At 40.6% G+C, this 22,654-nt stretch overlaps 1 protein-coding gene across 1 annotated transcript in view; it reads right to left on the bottom strand.

Moving 5' to 3' along the window:
• The window catches only part of LOC120020922 (cyclin-dependent kinase 18-like), a 124,936-nt gene extending 102,921 nt beyond the window's left edge, over positions 1 to 22,015 (bottom strand). The window contains exons 1-3 of the mRNA XM_038964562.1: positions 21,919 to 22,015; positions 13,775 to 13,794; positions 11,122 to 11,229 (exon numbers count right to left, since the gene is read on the bottom strand). Of these exons, the coding sequence (XP_038820490.1) occupies positions 11,122 to 11,229; positions 13,775 to 13,794; positions 21,919 to 22,015 (225 nt within the window). The remainder of the gene's footprint in view (positions 1 to 11,121; positions 11,230 to 13,774; positions 13,795 to 21,918) is intronic.
• Between the last annotated feature and the right edge of the window lie 639 nt (positions 22,016 to 22,654).

Raw genomic sequence — 22,654 nt, 5'->3', positions numbered from 1 at the left:
TTAATATCACCTGAGCTCCGTAGACTGGTCTTCCCTGGCTTTCTAACCCTGCTGGGACACCTGTCACCATCTGATCCTGCTATGAAATGATGAGCATAGTGTTGTGTACCGCATAGTGTTCACTGAACAATGACAGTGAAGCCTGTCAAGCTGTTTATTACTGTGTCAGTGTGAAAAGTAGGGAATTGGCTAGGATAATGGGCAGATCGATAACATTACATTGCTATACTGACTATAATAAAAACTCACATTGCACTGAAAAAACATCAGAATGTCGGTCTTCAAACATTTGGCTGCTGGTTTCATCAGAAATTGTATTTGCATTCCATAATTTTTCATTTCTATTGGGATCTGGAATTTTGAATGTAGTATTTTTGAATTTGCAATGCACGAATTGAAATAGTTGCAAAGTAGCTAAAAAGTTGTAAATAGTTGAAAAGTTGCTAAAAAGCTTTTGTTTTTGCATGAAGTGACCATGTGTCTTATGTAACCATACCAAATGTAACATGTCATACTAATTTGAGTTTCCCGGATTTATGTTTAATATGTTACCTTTAGTCTATGAGACCAGGCTGGTCAACTAAAGAATAGCCAGTTGCTGCTCTGCTTGCTTTACAACTTGGAGAAAAAGCACGACACTTACACACTGTCAGCAGCTGCTTCTGTTTAACTCTCTCGTGCTAGTCCAGCCAGCCTTTCAGAAGCTAGACAGGTGCAGGGGTGCAACCCCCCCCCCCCCCCCCCACACACACACAGACTTTCTGAAATTGCATTGTTGTCCCCCCCAGTTTTATCATTGCAGTTTTGTCATTGCACTGCACAGTTTTGTCATTGCACTGATAAAATTGGGGGGGGGGGGGGATGCAATTTCATAATGTGTGGGGAGGAGGGGGGGTGTACCACCCTGCCCCAGTGAAAGTTGCACCCCTGCACCCGTCTAGATTTCGTTTCGGTAACTCTTAGCAGGCTGAATAGAGTGAAGAGACGTAATGTAGGTCCATTATCATTACTACACACTTTGGATTTGGTTTTAGTCATTACATTTCAACTCAGTTTTTCACAATTCCTGACATTTAATCCGAGTAAAAAATTCCCTGTCTTAGGTCAGTTAGGATCACCATTTTATTTTAAGAATGTGAAATGTCAGAATAATAGGAGAGAGAATGATTTATTTCAACTTTTATTTCTTTCATCACATTCCCAGTGGGTCAGAAGTTTATATACACTCAATTAGTATTTGGTAGCATTGCCTTTAAATTGTTTAACTTGGGTCAAACGTTTCGGGTAGCCTTCCACTAGCTTCCCACAACAAGTTGGGTGAATTTTGTCCCATTCCTCCTGACAGAGCTGGTGTAACTGAGTCAGGTTTGTAGGCCTCCTTGCTCACACATGCTTTTTCAGTTCTGCCCACAAATCTTCTATGGGATTGAGGTCAGGGCTTTGTACTAGCCACTCCAAGACCTCGACTTTGTTGTCCTTAAGCCATTTTGTGACACAGCCTGGAATCAAACCTGTAGTGACTCCTCTAGCAGTAAGATTCCGTGCCTTAGATGGCTGCGCCACTTGGGAGCATAGACACTCTACACTACTCTACTAGGTAATACTATCATCATCAATACGTGTCACATATCAGTTTGCCAAAAAAAGACTATTGAGTTAATAAAGCAGCATACAAACTTGGTCTCTTTTTTTCTTTCTTCACTAAGGCAGTTCCAAAATGCAGGTGTTTCAGCCTAGCTCAGTGCTTTCTATGGTGGTGGGGCAGCCAGTGGAAAATACGAAACATAGGGGTTGGTAATGTTCTCTAGTTGCGCTGTGATTGGCTCAGTGTTCTGTCACTAATGGGGACACTACATCACCACAAAATCTAAAGGTAGAGCTTGAAATTCAAGCCTGCCATAGAGTTACATTAGAAGTGCCCATCCAAGAAGGCTCAAGGTCATTGGCCACAGATAAAATTACATATCTTAATTTGCTTTGATTGGACTGATCATGCCAACATCATACTTTCAAAATCTTAGCTAGCAAGCTAGCAGTCATCATCATGAATCAAGTTGACAATCTACTGGAAAATCCTTTTCAATCCTTGTCATATGAAGAGAAATAATGAAGAGATATTTTAGATAAAACGTATCGGTGCTAATCGGCCATTACACAACAAGTTGGAAATCGCAAATTCAACAATGAGTGGTTTGTAAGGAATCAGTGGCTAACTGCAAGCATTGCAAAGCAATCATTAGCCTGCTAATCAGTGGAGTGGGTGTGTGTTCCCAAGTCTGGGTTTAAGGGTCTCTTTTCCAAGCTTAACAGGATAAACATTCAACGTTGGCCATGCTGTCAATCCAGCATGACTTCTGCCGCGCTCAAAACAACTGGAAACTCGTAACTGGGAAATCTGACTTCAGTGAGTTCAAGACAATTGGGAACTCTGAAAAAAATTTGCCTCGACTGGGAAAATACATTTCAAACTGTCATCCAACTCGAACTGTCGGCAACTCAGGCCTCTTTCTAGAGCTCTGACCTGAAGATCACTGACGTCATCATGATTCAACCTTGTTTTTTTTCTTCAGAGTTCCCAGTTGTCTTCAAAGCATCATAAATTCAGAGACTTTGATGACAAAGTTTGATGTCAAAATTTGTCTACGAAGGACCACCGCAGCAAATATCTTCTGTCTGGCCTTGGCACACTTCTCTTACTAGTTCTAGGTAGCTAGCTACCGCCATCCTGATACTTCAGGATGCAGTGTCACATGACATCAGTTTCAACACAAATTTGTGGGCACGTTCCAGGTTGTCTTTATTTGAGGCGCATTGAAGCAGATGGTTAGATCAACAGAAAGTCTGTAGAATTCCTCAGAAACCAACAAGCTGCGTACCATACCAAATAATATGGCTTTAGATCAGTATGCTACTGTAGCTGTTCCATTAGACTTCCAGCTAATGCTAGTTAGCAATGATTCACAAAACTATCTTCAACTTCCTTCAAACTGCACTCAGAGACATAAAAATGGTATCCATGAGTTCCTCAGACTTTGGGTAAGTACAAAATGGCCTTAATCGCCCAAATCTCGCACTATCCCTTTAATTACCAGGATAAATAATTGCTCCAATGCATCATCAGGGTTTCAAATGTGGGGCAAGACATATCATGGGAGTTTACAATTGGTCTGAAAACCAAACATTTATGTTCCTGGGACTGATCAACAATGCATGCATCTTCACACCCGAAAGTGAGAATAACTATTGTTCAATTCTGCAACTATTGAAAAAGTTCTGCAACTAAAAAAAAGTTGCATAATGATACATAAGGGTTCATGTTATAAGCATTAGCAAGTTCATTATAAGTGCAATTTTCACCATCTTTGGTTACATTACCCAGGCCTTTGCTTTTGCTCATATTTAAAAAAAGATATATATATATATATATTATTATTATTATTATCCATCAATGCTGACTTTTTTTTGCAGTTGCAAGTTCTGGCACACATTCCAGCAGCATAGCACCCTGCGTCCCACTGCTGTTTGTCTCTGAAGCTAAAGTCTCTGAAGCTGAAGCAGGGTCGGTCTCTGGATGGGAGATCAATTGTTGCTGGAAGTGGTGTTGGAGAGCCAGTACAGAGCACCCTTCCCTCTCAGCAAAATACCACACTAAGGTGTTTTTTTTGTTGCATTGCAATTAAATGCAACATATTTTATTAACCATACATAAACGATTAGTTAAAATTGAATTTCAGGTGCATTTGAACGGTTTTATCAAATAAGTGACATTTTCACATAAATACATTATTCAGCATGCGTACTTCGGTTTTTGACTACGTCTCTGACGGTCACACAGTCTTGAAAACCCGACCCTAGGCAACAGTGACTTTTGGCAACTTCAATAAAGAAGATAACAAATTCTATGTTAGGTGTTCTTCTGAGAAATCGCGAGGTAGACATGCCACAACGTCTTGAATCAAAACCACCGTTTGCAGGCAAAACCTTGGCAGTGGTTTTAGTGAAGGTAGTTGTTGCACACTAGCCACTTGCGAAAATAACCTCCCTGATCTCCATCTTGCTAGCTACTGTTATGTATTTTATTCAAGAGGATAAGGTAGTGATGTAAGCAATGACATAGTTCCTCTATATCAAAAGAGTCTGCCATTGAAACCAGACCCTAGTCAATGTTGCCTAGGGTCGAGTTTTCAAGACTAACTGTAACAAGTATTTTGTATTTATTATGGATCCCCATTAGTTCCTGCCAAGGCAGCAGCTACTCTTCCTGTGGTCCAGCAAAATTAAGGCAGTTATACTATTTTAAAAACATTACAAAACATTCACAACAGATTTCACAACACATTAAGTGTGTGCACTCAGGCCCCTACTCTACTACTACTACTACATATCTACAACACAAAATCCATGTGTACGTGTGTGTATAGTGTCATGTTCCAATCATATCCATTGCATTATGGGATTGAACCCATAATATAAGCAGCATGTGTCAGTATTCCTATCTAGTGCGAGACCAGCTAAAGCATGTCAAGACAGCCTCTCGCACTTTACAAACAACCCCTCTCAATTTTATAGAGTGAGCTCTCGATGCAAGGACTGACATCCAGAGATCCACCTGATAGTTTTAAACATATTTTGAAGCCATACATTGTTCGTTCACATTTTTGTTGTTTTCATGAATCAATAGACGCTTACCTTTTATTGCGCTACATCCGTGCAGGTGAGTGTGTGCCAGAGCCAGACAGACAGAATCACAATGGACTCAAATAGCGATTACTTCTATAAGAACATGCCATTGCCTTCTGTCTGAATCTTCCTCGCACTTGCAGGCGTTATGGTAAGTAATGGAATTGCTTATTGCATCTTTTGACTTTCAAACTTCTCTGACACTAGCATGTGTTGGCGTTATCCAGCGTGACAATGGGTAAGTGCCTAATGGGTAAACATCAAGAATTGAAATGACCCAGATCCCAGAGTCTACTTTAATAAAAGCTAAGTTGATTTTGATTTGGAGTCGATCAATCCATTTACTAGGCCTGACACAAGACAGCTAATCCATGTCCTTTTCTTTTTGACTCTCCTTCCCTCTCCATTTTAGATCGTCCTCTTCTCCGTCACATAAGGATTGTGCTGCTGGGGTGCAGGTTCAGTGGAAAGAATGCAGTAAGGAACACCATCCTGGCCAGATTAAAATGGAAATATTTATTTCCCGTAGAGAGCTACTCTGTCTGTGAAGATACAAGGGAAGGTAAAAGGGTGGAAGGTCACAGTGGATAACACGCCAGGCTGGTGGAATTCCTGTCCTGAAGAAAAAACTCCTGTGCTGGTTAAAAAGCAGATAAAAGCGAGTGCATCTTTGTGTCCTCCAGGACCCCATGCTATCCTCCTGGTCATGAAGGCATTCCACTCATTTACAGAGGAATGTAGAAGAGCAGTGGAGGATCACCTTGAGCTTCTCAGTGATAACGTCTGGAGTCACACTATAGTGCTGTTCATCAATGGAGAATGTCTGGGAAAGGCAGGCATCGAGGAGTACTTATGAGTGAAGGGGAGGCCCTCCAGTGACTGGTTGAGAAATGTGGAAACAGGTATCACGTCTTCAACTTTCAACGGGTCCCAGAGCTTCTGTGGAAAATAGACAACGTGGTGGCAGACAAAGATGGGAAACATTTTCTAGGGTAGAGAAGTTGTAAAGAAGACAGAAAAGATGAGGAAGAGAATGGAAAAGGTGAAGGAAGAGAGAAAAATCCTCAGGTCATTGAAAGGCCTCGATTTAGTCTCAAATTAAAATCAATGCAATGTGGTAGGCATAAAAAATAACAGAAACGTTTATCTAGGGGAGTGTTTGTGTATCGACCAATCTCAATAACGAGAGGGGCCACTCCACATCTAAAATGTGCAAATAAGCGTCAATATTGATTAGATAAAACTGTACGTACATATGATTCTGTCCCAAAAGTGCTTTAACCTGTTGGGGATGAGGGCGCTGTTTAGGCTATTTATGCTAATTGGGTACTTTTTTTAAACGGCTTCCCACAAAATCCTTGATCGTACAATATGCATATTATTATTATTATTGGATAGAAAACAGTCTATAGTTTCTATAGGAGTTGAAATTTTGTCTCTAAGTGGAACAGAGCCCATTCTACAGCAATTTCCCTGACATGGATTCAGATTTCAGAAATGTTGGCCACTGTTCTGAAGTCAGTTAAAAGGGCACTGATTTTGCTATGACTATACGGACACTTCTTACGTCTTCCCCTGGATGCCTTTACGTGATGACGATTCCAATGGGGTCGATTGCGCGTTCACAGGCCCTACAAATGAAAAAACCCTGAAGCTAGTCATTCTTTTGGAGCTGCGTCATGCGCCTAGAGGACACCGGCCCGCACCTTTTCCAAGCATTAGTGAAGGGGGTAATATTACTCGGGTCATGTTTCTACTCGTTATGGGAGTTAAAAACATCATAAGGTAGTTAATTTAAAGCGTTTTATAGCAATTTATATCCGTTTAGTGCGATTTTGGGACATTTATTTTTGCAACGATGTGAATAGTTGGGCACGCTTTTCAGTTCATCCCGAACGCCGTTGGCATTTCCACATGGCAAGAGGACAGCTTTCCACCAAAAGACGATTTCTCCCAAGAAAGGATCCTTTGCCCAAGATACTGATGGAAGAACAGCTCAAGGTAGGACATTTTTATTATGATAAATCGTGTTTCTGTCGAAACATTTTAGTGGCTTAGGACGCCATGTTTTTTGACGTAGCTTCGCTTGGCGCAAACTGTATTGAAAAGTAAGGATAAATTAAAAAATGTAATAACGCAATTGTATTAAGAATTAAATTGTCTATCAATCCCTGTCCACCCTATATTTTTTAGTCACGTTTATGAGTATTTATGTATAAGAGTAGATCACTGTCTAAGTGGCGCAAGGAAATTTTCTGACCAGCTGAGCTAAATTTCACATTGTATAACCATGATTTTGGTGGCTAAATATAAACATTTGCGATCAAACTGTATATGCATGTTGTAATGTGATGTTACAGGAGTGTCATCGGAAGAATTCTGAGAAGGTTAGTGAAAAAATTAATATCTTTTGGCGATGTTGACTTTTATCGCTCACTTTGGCTAGAATCAATGCTGGGCTGCTATGTGGTATGTGCTATGCTAATATAACGATTTATTGTGTTTTCGCTGTAAGACACTTAGAAAATCTGAAATATTGTCTGTATTCACAGGATCTGTGTCTTTCGATTCGTGTATGCTGTGTATTTTTACGAAATGTTTGATGATTAGTAAGTAGGTAAACACGTTGCTCTAAGTAGTTTTTCTATTCCATTTGTGACGGTGGGTGCAATTGTAACCTATGCCATCTACCTGAAATATGCACTTTTTTCTAACAAAACCTATCCCATACCATAAATATGTTATCAGACTGTCATCTAATGAGTTTTTTTGTTGGTTAGGGGCTATAAATATCTTAGTTTAGCCGAATTGGTGATGGCTACTGGTGTTGGTGGACAAATAAAAGATGGTGGATTATGCTAATGTGTTTTTAGGTAATAGATGTACATCTTTACATATTGTGTCTTCCCTGTAAAACATTTTAAAAATCGGACATGTTGACTGGATTCACAAGATCTGTGTCTTTCATTAGCTGTATTGGACTTTAATGTGTGAAAGTTAAATATTTTAAAAAAATATTTTTTTTGAATTTCGCGGCACTGGTTTTTCAGTGGGGGGGGGGGGGGAGTGCCGCTAGCGGCACACTCATCCTAGAAAGGTTAAAAAAGCAGTATGTGTGTAGTTTGTTACTTTCGTGTTTGTTTATCAGTTGCCACTGAAGTTCTTCACTTATTGAAAGTGCTGATTCGAAAACATTTGGGTCATTTCTTGAAAACACTGTCAGTGAGGTGAGTGATATAAATGGAGCAAAAATAAAAGACTGACATGGTATCTTTTTGTTGTTGTTGCAATTGCAACATCACTAGCCCATAAAAATACGAGCTTACATAAATGTTCATTTGGCATGCCGCATAATCTCTGTCAATTATAAAAAATACATAGCCATTGGTTATGCCAAAAGAGTTTTCCAGCCCATATCGTTTTGGCATAAATGTATCAACTCCAAGATAAAATCTGCAGGCACGGTTAAAAACAGAATTAACACAATAATACATTCTGTGCTCCCATACTGCTGCAGCATAAGTAATGATACGTAGCACCAATGAATCAAACAGTTTAGTAAAACATTGAGAATGTAGGCCACCCATGGCTTTACACTTTGCAATTACGGCACCAAGGGCAAAATTTGCAAAGTTAGATAGGTACTTACCCCTCCTGTTGTGTTCGTTTCATGTTAATTAATTCTGTGTTCCCGGTCCAAAATGAGCGCCCCATTATAGCTGATTATAAATCCATAATAATACATATATTATCACCTAATATTGTGTTAGATCTTTTTATCAACTTAAGTTCTTGTGAACATTAAACATTTTCAACTTCTATTTGCTAGTTATGGCCTGTAGGCCTCATTGACCTGAACTCATACAACTTGTTTTTGACTATAACAAATACACAGATGAAACATATTGTGCTATTTATCACAGACTACTTTGTGTCAAAGTTTAACAAGGACATTTGTTTTGAAACCATTTCAAATGTTTAAATAGTGGCAGGATTTTATGTCATTAACCCGGGATATGGTGTATCGCGTTGGCCCTGGGGTCATCCTGATAACATTTTCAGCTGACAGCCGACCTCTCCTCTCAGGTGGGGATGAAGACCAGGGCAAGTTCCCATTCTTTGACCAGAATGTAACAACAACCTCAGCAGGACCCTCTTCCTCATCACTGGATTGTTCCCAGTCAGTTGTCTCTTGGTCTGGATCATATTCTGTGTTGTCTTCAACTTCTGGCACTTCCTCTAATGCATCTCCACTGTCAGTGTCCTTGCCTCTCCTCCTCACCACTGTCATGATCAAAGATATGATCAAGAGCCTCACATACAGTATATCGTTTGGTCATTGTTTTGCCACAGAATGAATTGTGAGCAAGGCCTCAAAAAAGCTTTATACATCAGAGCTGTGAGAAAAGTTCTATATATTATTGAAACAATGTTGCGATTGTTTGTGAGAATGCCAACAGGTGTGATTCTCGTGGTGGAAATATTCTATTGGGGAAAGGTTCTGTGGGGGTTGCCATGGAAGCCAAGAAGAGGTGTGAGGTGTGTGTGTGTGTGTGTGTGTGTGTGTGTGTGTGTGTGTGTGTGTGTGTGTGTGTGTGTGTCTGCTCAAACACACATGCATGTGGGGGTCTGGGAGAGGAAGTGTGTCCATCTGATGAATGGGCATGTGCCTGAACTCAATTTTATACACTAATTGTACTGTAGTCTCACCAAAAGGCTCCTCAACAGCTTCTACCCCCAAGCCATAAGACTGCTGAACAATTCATAAAATCGCCACCGGACAATTTACATTGACCCCCACCCTCAACTAGCCTGAACCCTCGCACACTGACTCGGTACCAGTGCCCCCTGCATATTGTTATTCTTATTGTGTTACTTTTTATTATAACTTTTTATTTTAGTCTACTTGGTAAATTTTGTCTTCTTGAACTGCACTGTTGGTTAAGGGCTTGTAAGGAAGCATTTCACGGTAAAGTCTACACTTGTTGTATTCAGCACATGTGACAAATAACATTTGATTTGATTTGACCTATTCATTTCTAATGACCGGTCATTTTTGACTGGGAACACCAGAGGTATACAAAAGTTAAATTAAACACCCAAAATGTAATGCAAATTATCAAAATGCATTTTGTGTGTTCAGATGCCCTGTGTGGACTAAGTCATGGAACCTTATGACAATCAGATTAAATGAACTACATTTTTCAGAGAGAAAACGTGTAAATCGGTCCAATTTGACCAGAACACAGCAGGAGGGTTGAGACACAATATAAAAATAAAATAATTAAAAAATACATCTAATGTGGCAGGACCACAGGTGAACATACAATGTGTTCTAGGCACTGAGAAATTCCTTGTGTACTACCTTAGTTATGTTGTAACGATCGTCCTGGAAAGAAGGGGACCAAAACGCAGCAGGGTAAGTGTTCATTGTAATTTAATAAAATAACCTGAACACTGAAACAACAAAGAGAGTGAACGAAATGAAACAGTTCTGTCTGGTGCAACAACACAACACAGAAAACAACTACCCACAAAACACAGGTGGGCAAGAGCTACCTAAGTATGGTTCTCAATCAGAGACAACGATAGACAGCTGCCTCTGATTGAGAACCACACCCGGCCAACCAACAAAGAAATACAAAACATAGAACACAGAACATAGAATGCCCACCCCAACTCACGCCCTGACCAAACCAAAATAGAGACATAAAAAGGATCTCTAAGGTCAGGGCGTGAAATATGTCTACATGGATATTCAAAACAATATTTATATATACCAATATAAAACAATATAGAAACTTTGTTGTATTTTTGGTGTATGTAATGTTTAAAAGTATTACAGTGCACTGCGCTATAATGTGCCTTGAAATGAATCCCGAACCTAAATGGTGGAAGCCCTCAATGCCTCTGTCCATGCTAAAGCAGACTTTGTGGCAAATACAGTATCATCTTTATATGATAATATATTAAATATACCATTATGTTGTTCTCTCTTTATGTGATTCCCCTCAACTCTTAGAGTTCAGGATTGTGCTACTGTTGTACAGAGAAGCTGGGAAGACTTCAGCAGGAGACACCATCTTTGGCACAAGGTGTGATCCATTCCCACCATTGACTGTTCAGTGTGTAAAGAGACATAGAAGAGTGGCGGGGAGACAGGTCACTGTGGTCGACACACCAGCCTGGTGGAGGGAATTTCTGAAGAAAGCTCCTGTGCAAGAGTTGGATAAACAGGAAATAGTGTGCACTGTGTCACTGTGTTCCCAGGAACCCATGCTTTCCTCCTGGTCCTGAAGATGGACTATACGTTCACTGAGGAAGAAAGAATGGCAGTAGAGGAGCACATGTAACTTCTCGGCAAGACAGTTTGGAGTGAACAACAGTATAGTGCTGTTCACTAATGGAGAGTGGTTGGGAGATGCAACCATTGAGCAGTACATTGAGTGTGAAGGGGAGGCCCTTCAGTGGCTTGTTGAAAAGTGTGAGAACAGTTATCATGTCTTCAAAAACCTTGGCAGGGATGATGGAACTCATGTTCTGGAGCTGCTGGAGAAGATAGAAGACATGGTGGCAGGAAACAGCGGAAATCCGTTTTACACTTAAAATGGTATACTTGGAAGTATGATCATTGAGTAGAGCATCATTGCCTAGTTTCTGCATGTATTACAAATTAAGATTATATTGGAAAATGATTTATATTGAAAACACCTGTGACGTGATCTATGAACGAACAATGTTAAATTGTACTGATTTATGTTGTAATTTGTGGGAGAACTATGCAGTCAAAGGCAAAGCGCAATAACTACGTAATTGTTTTACGGTGAAATCTAACTTCATAGTATTTTTCTGTCCAGACAGACAGCAATTTCTGATACTGCATGGTATATTCTGATAAACTGGCTTGTTCTTGTGTCAGGAAAATTAATACCACATCAATCAGATATTATACCACAGCATTGTTGAATACTTGTTTCTGATTGGCTAGAAGGGCATTCTAGAATGGACATTAAAACCAGATAATGGGACAGTTGAAAAAGATATCGGGACACCTTGCAATCATGATGCATTATACGCCTACACATGCAGACTGTACTTGCTACAAGTTACAGAAAGCTAAACCAACAACCACACAAACTGACATTGCATACATTGTAAACGCAAGTCCAACAAGGAATTTATGTAACTAGCTAGCTAGCAAGCATTGATTTGTTTTTGCAGAAACATATTTTTTGGAGCATCTGATGACCTAATGTGGAGAGTGGTGAACATGGTTTGCTAGCAATAAACGATATATTTAGCTTCTAGCCTGGTGTTTGATATGCAATAGGATCTCCTCGTAATTAACAGTGAGTGTTGACAAGTGTCCTGACGAGAAGGCAAACTTTTCTAGCTATGCCATGCAAAATCGGGCATTATCAGCTCATTGTTATGGATGTATCCAAATGAATGTCAATAGAAAACAGGGGTTGTGCTGGGTTGCGCCCATATATATAACGTTATAACTAATCGAATGAGCGACTGGGTCGTGTCTATAGCAACCAAAAGATGAGAAAGTATGAATTTGCTTATATAAATGAAAATGTCAACTAAATGATTTTATTTCTACCGGTAAATATGTGCTTAGTATTGTTTTCTTTGGCAATTGTGGTATAAGTGGGATAAACATCTTAAACAAACGTAATGCAATAAACTTTGCTGATATTCTGGCTGCAGTGGTTGTGACTCTGTAGCCATAGCTAGTTGGCTAACTAGCAGCAAGTAAGGGATAAGACGTTGCCATGTACATAAAGAACGACTGGGTCGCATCCGTAATTATCAAACTATTATCGAACTCTAGTAACCAAAAGATGAGGAAGTTTGAATTCGCTTATAAAAATGAAAATATCGACTTAAAAAATAACATTTTGACCGGTAAATGTGTGCTTTCAAATTGTTTACTTTGGCAACTGTGGTATAAGCAGGATAAACACCTCCGTTGGAAAAATGTACTACGCAAATGGACTTGGCTCCGTCTCGTCCCGCTGTGTCATCTACTATTTCAAAGTTAATGTACAAAATGTTGGCGTTTATCCCATACATAAACCTGATCATTACAACAGATCTAAGATTTTAGACCAAATTCGTAGTTATTGTATTTTGGCTTTGTAGGGCAGTATGGACATATCCCTTGACAAAAAGTATCTGTTCCAGACAGTACTCTCACAGGCACAGCCCAAGGCTGGATATACTTCCATGGTACAAGCTAGAGAAAAGGAGAAGAGCTCTGAGACACACCTTCACACCCCTCTCTCCTCCTCCCCAGACTCCCGTCTAAAACAAGGTCATCAAAAACTCATTACCCTCCACAGCCTGCCCATGATACCTACCAGCCAAGTGGAGCTATTCCTCATTTTATATCACTCTTTATGGAACAGTATGATGACACAAGCAGAGGGAATCAGCACTAGTGACTTATCACTCAACACTTTTTATGTGTAATTGATTGGTTGATTGATGTTGATGATAAAATTGCATATACAGGGATCACCTTTCAATTATTTTGTTAAAATATTAACAGAAGTGAATTTATGTTAATGTCATAGCCTGGTTATGTTATTGTAAATAAATACTGAGTTCATGGTTGTGCAACTCCAGTCCTCAGGGCTCTGACTGGTTTCACACTTTCCCCCCAGCCCTATAGCTAACACACCTGATGAAAGTTATTGCATTCTAAACTGAAGACTATGATTAGTTGATTATTGGAGTCAGCTGAGGCTGGCGCAAAAGTGTGACACCAGTCAGGCCCGGAGGACTGTAGTTGGCCTTCCCTGGTTTATATCATGCATTTATTGGGCTTGTGTTCATATCACCACAGTTAACTGTGGGACAGCACAGTGTACCTCCCAGACAGAACTGCATGATACTGTTTATTTCTACAGTACAATGCAATCAGACTTATATTGAACTCCTGTATTCAGTGGAAAACTGAAATGTCATTACCTATTAGATTTTATGGTCATGTATTTATGGAGTAGTCATGTCTGGTTTGTACGGTGGCCTGTAAGGACGAGATGGCAGTGTGTGATAATAGTAATACAACTCTAATCTGAACTGTCTGTGCTGTCTGGATATCTGAAAGAGGAGAAAGAGAGCAACACAATAAGAGATTGTGTGTACTGTTTTGTGAATATGTATACTTTATCTTGTATTTGGTGACTACTCTTTTTCATATGATTGTTATTGCTATTGTTTACTGTAATGATATTGTTTGTTGTTGTTGTTAATGGCATAATTTGTTTGGCGACGTACTATAAGTTCCCTTACTTTTTATACCAATAAAGTTTTTTTAACAGATTTGAATTGAACTGAATGCAGTTGAATTGAATTGATTAGAATGGACAGAGGGAGAGATAAGGACAGACTGTTCCATGCTCATTCCTATTCCGTTATACAGGAACAACGATAAAGAGACAAATCCATACAGGTGCAGGAAGAATGCTAACGGGGAGGAGGTGTGTGCGAGTGAGATAGAGATGGAGACGTGCCGAGCAATCGGTTGCAGGCGTTGGAACCAAAATGATTCATTTTTTTTCTTGTTCCGTTCCACAGTTCCGACGATGCGAAATAAAGTTATGAACCGGTTCGAACCCCAAAAAAGTACTGGTTTATATCGTTCCTTTCTGTTCCTTTTAAAACCTCTGATCGACATTAAATTACTTCACCAATCCATACGGATAGAGCAGCTTGCTATGGAGCAGGCAAGCTATAGTTGTTTTAATCTAGGCATAATATTGAGTTATTTTCCGGTTTTCTGTTTCCAACCCCTGATCTGTTATGCATTTATCAGTGGTGGCCTGCCTTTCTGTCTTCATGAACATAGAGAAATTAGGTAAATGTAGCCAGATAAAGAAGAAGGTATAAGACGTGTTTAGAAAACTAGAAGAGAAGATAGAAAAAGAAAGGGGGAACAGAGTAAGAGTGGAAGGGGAAACAGAGCAGGAACATGGGGTGATACATTCCTCTATGCCCATATTGTGTGTGTGTACTGTATGTGCTGGTGTTTGCAATGGGCTTGCCCACCCAAGCCCCTCACCCAGGCTATGACACAGACAAACTGGGCAGAATGTGATGACATTTTGTGTGGAGCACAAAAACTATATTTGAGTTTAACCATAACATTTGTTGTAATAATTGTTCTATCTTTTCTGGAGGATAAAACTGAAATTGTAACCAGCTTTGAATGGCTTGTTTAAGAAGGCGATACTTTAAACAAAATTTCATTTTCAATTTGTCGGAAATGAGAAGTTGTAATCTGTATAAAGGCAAAAAGGCAATTTTTGAACAAAGGATGAGCCTTTCTTAATAATCTACTGGAGAACCATTTGGGGTTTAAGTATAACTTATGCAGCTTTTAGTGAGAGGTTTAAAGCTTTAATATTTAATAATTTTAGCTTCCCAAACTGATAGTCATTATATAAATAGGCAGGTTTAAATTTTGTCTGGCTTAGCATTCCAAATAAAATTATATATTTTTTGCTCATATGATTTAAAAACTAGTGATCTGGAGTAGGCAGTGCCATTAGTAAGGAAGTAAACTGTGATAGGACCAACGAGTTAATCAATGTGATTTTCCATAAATAGGAAAGTATTTACCTCCTCATGTTTGCAGAATTATATCTATTTTTGCTAACTTTCTATTGAAATGAATTGTGGTAAGATCCTTTATATTTTTTGAGATGTGAATACCAAGTATGTCTTCTTCAACATCCGTCCATTATATTGGTAAACTACAAGGTAGTGTAAACACAGTATTTTTAAACAAGCCAATATGTAATATTGTGCACTTGTCATAATTAGGTTTTAATCCAGAGAGGCTAGAAAAGTGATAAAGATCTTCAATGAGACTGTGCAGGGATCCAGATTGCAGATTTAAGAAAAAACTAGCCATCGGCATACATTGACACTTTAGTTTTTATCCCATGGATTTCTAACCCCTTGATGTTCTTGTTGGATCTAATTTTAATAGCTAGCATTTCAATGGCCATAATAAATAGATATGGAGACAACGGACAGCCTTGTTTTTTCCTCTTTAAAGCTCAATACTTTCTGAGAAATAACCATTATTTACTATTTTACATCTGGGGTTGCTGTACATAACTTTAACCCAGTGTATAAGAGATTCACCAAAATTAAAGTAATCAAGGCATTTATATATAAATTCTAGTTGTACTTTATCAAACGCCTTTTCAAAATCTGCTATGAAGACCAGGCCTGGTATCTTCAATGTTTCATAATGTTCAATTATGAAACATTGTGTGTGTGTTATACTAACTGCGTGGAACCTGGATGGTGTAACTCAAAGTGCTTGCCTACTCTGAAATGTTTCTGTGTGGCGTGGGTACAATTGAGCTCTCTTGTGTGTCATCCCTGAATTAGATGCTTTTCCTGGCTGCAAAACCATTCACTTGTGCCAATTACACCCTAGACAGCACCATTCATGTGTAGCATGAAACAGACTAGTGAGGACAGGAGGGAATGGGCTATACACTCTTAGAAAAAAGTGTTCCAAAAGGGTTCTTGGGCTGTCACCATAGGAGAACCCTGTTTGGTTCCAGGTTGAACCATTTTGGGCTCAATGTAGAACCCTCAGTGGAAACGGTTCTACTTGGAACCCAAAAGGGTTCTACCTGGAACCAAAAAGGTTCTACTTGGAACCAAAAAGGGTTCTTCAAAGGGTTCTCCTATGGGGACAGCCAAAGAACCCTTTTAGTTTCTAGATAGCACCTTTTTTTCCTAAGAGTGTAGGAGGAGAGGAAAGCGGAGAGATGAGACTAAGGAAGACAGTAGAAGAGAGGGGGAAGGATGAGAGTTGATAAGAGGGTGAGAAGAGGAGTAGAGGAGAGGAGCAGAAGAAGAGAGGTGACTCATGCATCTTAATTAGCCACTAACCAGCAGCGTGTCAGTGTTAGCGAGGAGAGGAGAGGCTGTCACAATGTATTAGCACCAGTGTTGGAATAAGTTATTTGAAATCTATTACATATTACTTGTTACATATCGCAAAGTAACACTTTACTTAACACTATTACTTTGCATGGAAAGTAATGTGTTATACTACTTTGAGTTACTTTCATGAAAAAAATCTCAAACCCTCACTGTTTGTTTGAATGTCGGAGGGAACGTACTCTACAAAAGGTTAATTAACAGTAACCTTTTGTAGAGGCTGGAAAGAGAGAAGGAGAGTATGTGCATATGCTTATGTTATCCACATGCTTTGTTTGCCATATGGTTGTGTTTGCCATATGGTTGTGTTTGCCATATGCTTATGTTTTCCACATGCTTTGTTTGCCATATGGTTTTGTTTGCCATATGGTTTTGTTTACCATATGGTTTTGTTTACCATATGGTTGTGTTTGCCATATGGTTGTGTTTGCCATATGGTTCTGTTTGCCATATGGCTGTGTTTGACATATGGTTTTGTTTGCCGTATGGTTTTGTTTACCATATGGTTGTGTTTGCCATATGGTTTTGTTTGCCATATGGTTTTGTTTGCCATATGGTTTTGTTTGCCATGTGGTTTTGTTTGCCATATGGTTGTGTTTGCCATATGGTCGTGTTTGCCATATGGTCGTGTTTGCCATATGGTCGTGTTTGCCATATGGTTTTGTTTGCCATATGGTTGTGTTTGTTATATGGTTGTGTTTGCCATATGGTTGTGTTTGCCATATGTTAGTGTTTGCCATATGGTTTTGTTTGCCATATGGTGTTGTTTGCCATATGGTTGTGTTTGCCATATGGTTGTGTTTGCCATATGGTGTTGTTTGCCGTATGGTTTTGTTTGCCATATGGTTGTGTTTGCCATATGGTTGTGTTTGCCATGTGGTTTTGTTTGCCATATGGTTTTGTTTGCCATATGGTTTTGTTTGCCATATGGTTGCGTTTGCCATATGGTTGTGTTTGACATATGGTTTTGTTTGCCATATGGTTTTGTTTGCCATATGGTTGTGTTTGCCATATGGTTGTGTTTGCCATATGGTTTTGTTTGCCATATGGTTTTGTTAGCCATATGGTTGTGTTTGCCATATGGTTGTGTTTGCCGTATGGTTTTGTTTGCCGTATGGTTGTGTTTGCCATATGGTTGTGTTTGCCATATGGTCGTGTTTAACATATGGTCGTGTTTGCCATATGGTTTTGTTTGCCATATGGTTTTGTTTGTCATATGGTTGTGTTTGCCATATGGTTGTGTTTGCCATATGGTTTTGTTTGCCATATGGTTTTGTTTGCCATATGGTTGTGTTTGCCATATGGTTTTGTCTGCCATGTGGTTTTGTTTGCCATATGGTTGTGTTTGCCATATGGTTGTGTTTGCCATATGGTTGTGTTTGCCATATGGTTGTGTTTGCCATATGGTTGTGTTTGACATATGGTTTTGTTTGCCATATGGTTTTGTTTGCCATATGGTTGTGTTTGCCATATGGTTGTGTTTGCCATATGGTTGTGTTTGCCATATGGTCGTGTTTGCCATATGGTTGTGTTTGCCATATGGTTGTGTTTGCCATATGGTTGTGTTTGCCATATGGTTGTGTTTGCCATATGGTTGTGTTTGCCGTATCGTTTTGTTTGCCGTATGGTTTTGTTTGCCATATGGTTGTGTTTGCCATATGGTTGTGTTTGCCATATGGTTGTGTTTGCCATATGGTTGTGTTTGCCATATGGTTGTGTTTGCCATATGGTTGTGTTTGCCGTATCGTTTTGTTTGCCGTATGGTTTTGTTTGCCATATGGTTGTGTTTGCCATATGGTTGTGTTTGCCATATGGTTTTGTTTGTCATATGGTTGTGTTTGCCATATGGTTGTGTTTGCCATATGGTTTTGTTTGCCATATGGTTTTGTTTGCCATATGGTTGTGTTTGCCATATGGTTGTGTTTGCTATATGGTTTTGTTTGCCATATGGTTGTGTTTGCCATATGGTTTTGTTTGCCATATGGTTTTGTTTGCCATATGGTTGTGTTTGCCATATGGTTGTGTTTGCCATGTGGTTTTGTTTGGCATATGGTTGTGTTTGCCATATGGTTGCAAGAGAAATATCCACTCTAACTACCTGTTAACTGTCCACTGAGAGAGAGAGAGAGAGAGAGAGAGAGAGAGAGAGAGAGAGAGAGAGAGAGAGAGAGAGAGAGAGAGAGAGAGAGAGAGAGAGAGAGAGAGAGAGAGAGAGAGAGAGAGAGAGAGAGAGAGAGAGAGAGAGAGAGAGAGAGAGAGAGAGAGAGAGAAAGTCTTTCTGCTTTGTGTTCCCTGGTCGCCAACAGTGTATGTTTGTGTGTATGAGTGAGTATATGGGGGTACAATCTTATTTTGTATCTGTGTCTGTGTGTGCTCTACCTCAGTTCCCAATTAAGGGAACCTATATTCTCCAGTGCCATTACTGCCCAACACATCTATCCAATGTTTGTCATCCAAATGGATGTTTGTGTCTCTCCGGTGTTAACCAGTCCAGTCACACCTGATGCACTGGATATTAGACATACTGACGTTTGGTTTAGCTTGTCTCCACGGTAACAACCTGGCTGTTTTCCTTGAGTTGGCGGTCAGTGGCATTTGGGGATGATGTTAATGCCACAGGGACAACATGACCTTAACAGCCCTCGGAGGGGAGGGGGGTGGGGGGAATTGGAGGGAAGCTGGGGGAGGGCGGTCCCTGTGTGATATAGACTGACCCATCACCTCACCTTAGCATCAGCCTGACACACACACACCAAGGGAACACACACCCAAAGGCATAGCTGCGGGAAGTAGTTTAGGGGTGGGGCTGCTGCAGAAAAAAATGCACGTTGTCTATATTGGTTTGCTAATACAGGACTAGTAGGCTAGGTGCACTACTTTTGTGAAAAATATTTTAGCAACGTATTTGAGTTTTTACCAGCATTTGAATCTTGACTTTCATAATTACAGTTGAAGTCAGAAGTTTACATACACCTTAGCCAAATACATTTAAACTAAGTTTTTCACAATTCCTGACATTTAATCCTAGTAAAAATTCCCTGTCTTAGGTCAGTTAGGATCACCACTATTTTAAGAATGTGAAATGTCAGAATAATAGTAGAGAGAATGATTTATTTCAGCTTTAATTTCTTTCATCACATTCCCAGTGGGTCAGAAGTTTACATACACTTAATTAGTATTTGTTAGCATTGCCTTTAAATTGTTTAACTTGGGTCAAACGTTTCGGGTAGCCTTCCACAAGCTTCCCACAATAAGTTGGGTGAATTTTGTCCCATTCCTCCTGACAGAGCTGGTGTAACTGAGTCAGGATTGTAGGCCTCCTTGCTCGCACATGCTTTTACAGTTCTGCCCACAAATTATCTATAGGATTTAGGTCAGGGCTTTGTGATGGCCACTCCAATACCTTGACTTTGTTGTCCTTAAGCCATTTTGCCACAACTTTGGAAGTATGCTTGGGGTCATTGTCCATTTGGAAGACCCATGTGTGACCAAGCTTTAACTTCCTGACTGATGTCTTGAGATGTTGCCTCAATATATCCACATACTTTTCCTTTTTCATGATGCCATCTATTTCGTGAAGTGCACCAGTCCCTCCTGCAGCAAAGCACCCCCACAACATGATGCTGCCACCCCTGTGCTTCACGGTTGGGATGGTGTTCTTCGGCTTGCAAGCCTCCGCCTTTTTCCTCCAAACATAACGATGGTCATTATGGCCAAACAGTTCTATTTTTGTTTCATCAGACCAGAGGATATTTCCCCAAAAAGTACGTTCTTTGTCCCCATATGCAGTTGTAAACCGTAGTCGGGCTTTTTTATGGCGGGTTTGGAGCAGTGGCTTCTTCCTTGCTGAGCGGCCTTTCAGGTTATGTCAATATAGGACTCGTTTTACTGTGGATATAGATACTTTTGTACCTGTTTCCTCCAGCATCCTCACAAGGTCCTTTGCTGTTGTTCTGGGATTTATTTGCACTTTTCGCACCAAAGTACGTTCATCTCTAGGAGACATAACGTGTTTCCTTCCTGAGTGGTATGATGGCTGCATGGTCCCATGGTGTTTATACTTGCGTACTATTGTTTGTACAGATGAACGTGGCACCTTCAGGCATTTGGAAATTGCTCCCAAGGATGAACCAGACTTGTGGAGGTCTACAATTTTTTTTCTGAGGTCTTGGTTGACTTCCCCATTACGTCAAGCAAAGAGGCACTGAGTTTGAAGGTAGGCCTTGAAATACATCCACAGGTACACCTCCAACTGACTCAAATTATGTCAATTAGCCTATCAGAAGCTTCTAAAGCCATGACATCATTTTATGGACTTTTCCAAGCTGTTTTAAGGCACAGTCAACTTGGTGTATGTAAACTTCTGACACACTGGAATTGTGATACAGTGATTTATAAGTTAAATAATTTGTCTGTAAACAATTGTTGAAAATATTAGTTGTGTCATGCACAAAGTAGATTTCCTAACCGTCTTGCCAAAACTATAGTTTGTTAACAAGAAATTTGTGGAGTGGTTGAAAAACGAGTTTTAATGACTCCACCCTAATTGTATGTAAACTTCCGACTTCAACTGTAGATGACCAGCCTATGTACAATACAGTAGTGTATATTTACATTACGTGGTTTGTAAGGATGGTAAATTAATACTGCACACAAGTGGTTGTTTTCCATGTTATTTGATCAAGAAAAATAATTAATTTGATGTGGATGTTTTGTGTCTTTGCCCATAACGTTGCACCTTTTGATGTAAATGTTTTAGGACAGGGTTTTCTTCTTTCTGGATTCTATTAGAATGACAATCACAGAGAAAGGGACAGGGCAACAACAACAACCTACAATTACAACTATGGAATCCTGAAAGATACTGTTCTTAATTATATAACTACCTTTCTTGCCAATGCAGAGATGCTGACATTTCTTTAGGCCTGCGTTACAGACGTCTATAACGGTCCGCCAATACTAGTAAAGGTCCATTATTATATTATATTTGATTTATTTATATTTTTCAGCACCCCTACTTCCCGCGGCTATGCCCAAAGGGAACACACATGCACACAAACACAAACACCAAGGAAAAACACGTATACAAGAAACAAAAGACATACTGCACATAGAGCCTCATCTAACCAAGCCTCGTAAGCCTATCTGGGAAGATTCAACACGAGCTTGGAATACAGCACCATCGCCTACTCTCTATACCTTCTCCTTTCCTTTCCTCCCATCCCTTCCCCACTCTCTTTCTCTATGCTTTCTTACCTTCCTCATTCACCCCTCCTCCTTTCCGCTCACCCCTCTCCTTCCCCGCTCCCTTTCTCTGTCCCTTCTTACCTGTCTTCCTATCCCCTGTCTCCATGACTGATGAGCTGAGATGTAGCCCCCTCAACCTCTGCTCCCCCCTCAACCCCCGCTTCCCCCTCAACCTCCGCTCCCCCCTCAACCTCCGCTCCCCCCTCAACCTCCGCTTCCCCCCTCAACCTCCGCTTCCCCCTCAACCTCCGCTTCCCCCTCAACCTCCGCTTCCCCCTAAACCTCCGCTCCCCCCTCAACCTCCACTCCCCGCTCAACCTCCGCTCCCCCCTCAACCTCCACTCCCCCCTCAACCTCCGCTCCCCGCTCAATCTGCGCTTCCCCCCTCAACCTCCGCTTCAACCTCCGCTCCCCCCTCAACCTCCGCTCCCCCCTCAACCTCCGCTTCCCCCTCAACCTCCGCTTCCCCCCTAAACCTCCGCTCCCCCCTCAACCTCTGCTCCCCCCTCAACCTCCACTCCCCGCTCAACCTCCGCTCCCCGCTCAACCTCCACTCCCCCCTCAACCTCCGCTCCCCGCTCAATCTGCGCTTCCCCCTCAACCTCCGCTCCCCCCTCAACCTCCGCTTCAACCTCCGCTCCCCGCTCAATCTGCGCTTCCCCCTCAACCTCCGCTTCCCCCTCAACCTCCGCTTTAACCTCCGCTTCAACCTCCGCTCCCCGCTCAATCTCCGCTTCCCCCCTCA

Source organism: Salvelinus namaycush, chromosome 2 (genome assembly GCF_016432855.1).
Source record: "Salvelinus namaycush isolate Seneca chromosome 2, SaNama_1.0, whole genome shotgun sequence".
Taxonomy (NCBI): Eukaryota; Metazoa; Chordata; class Actinopteri; order Salmoniformes; family Salmonidae; genus Salvelinus; species Salvelinus namaycush.
This window is presented reverse-complemented; position numbering and strand designations above follow the sequence as displayed.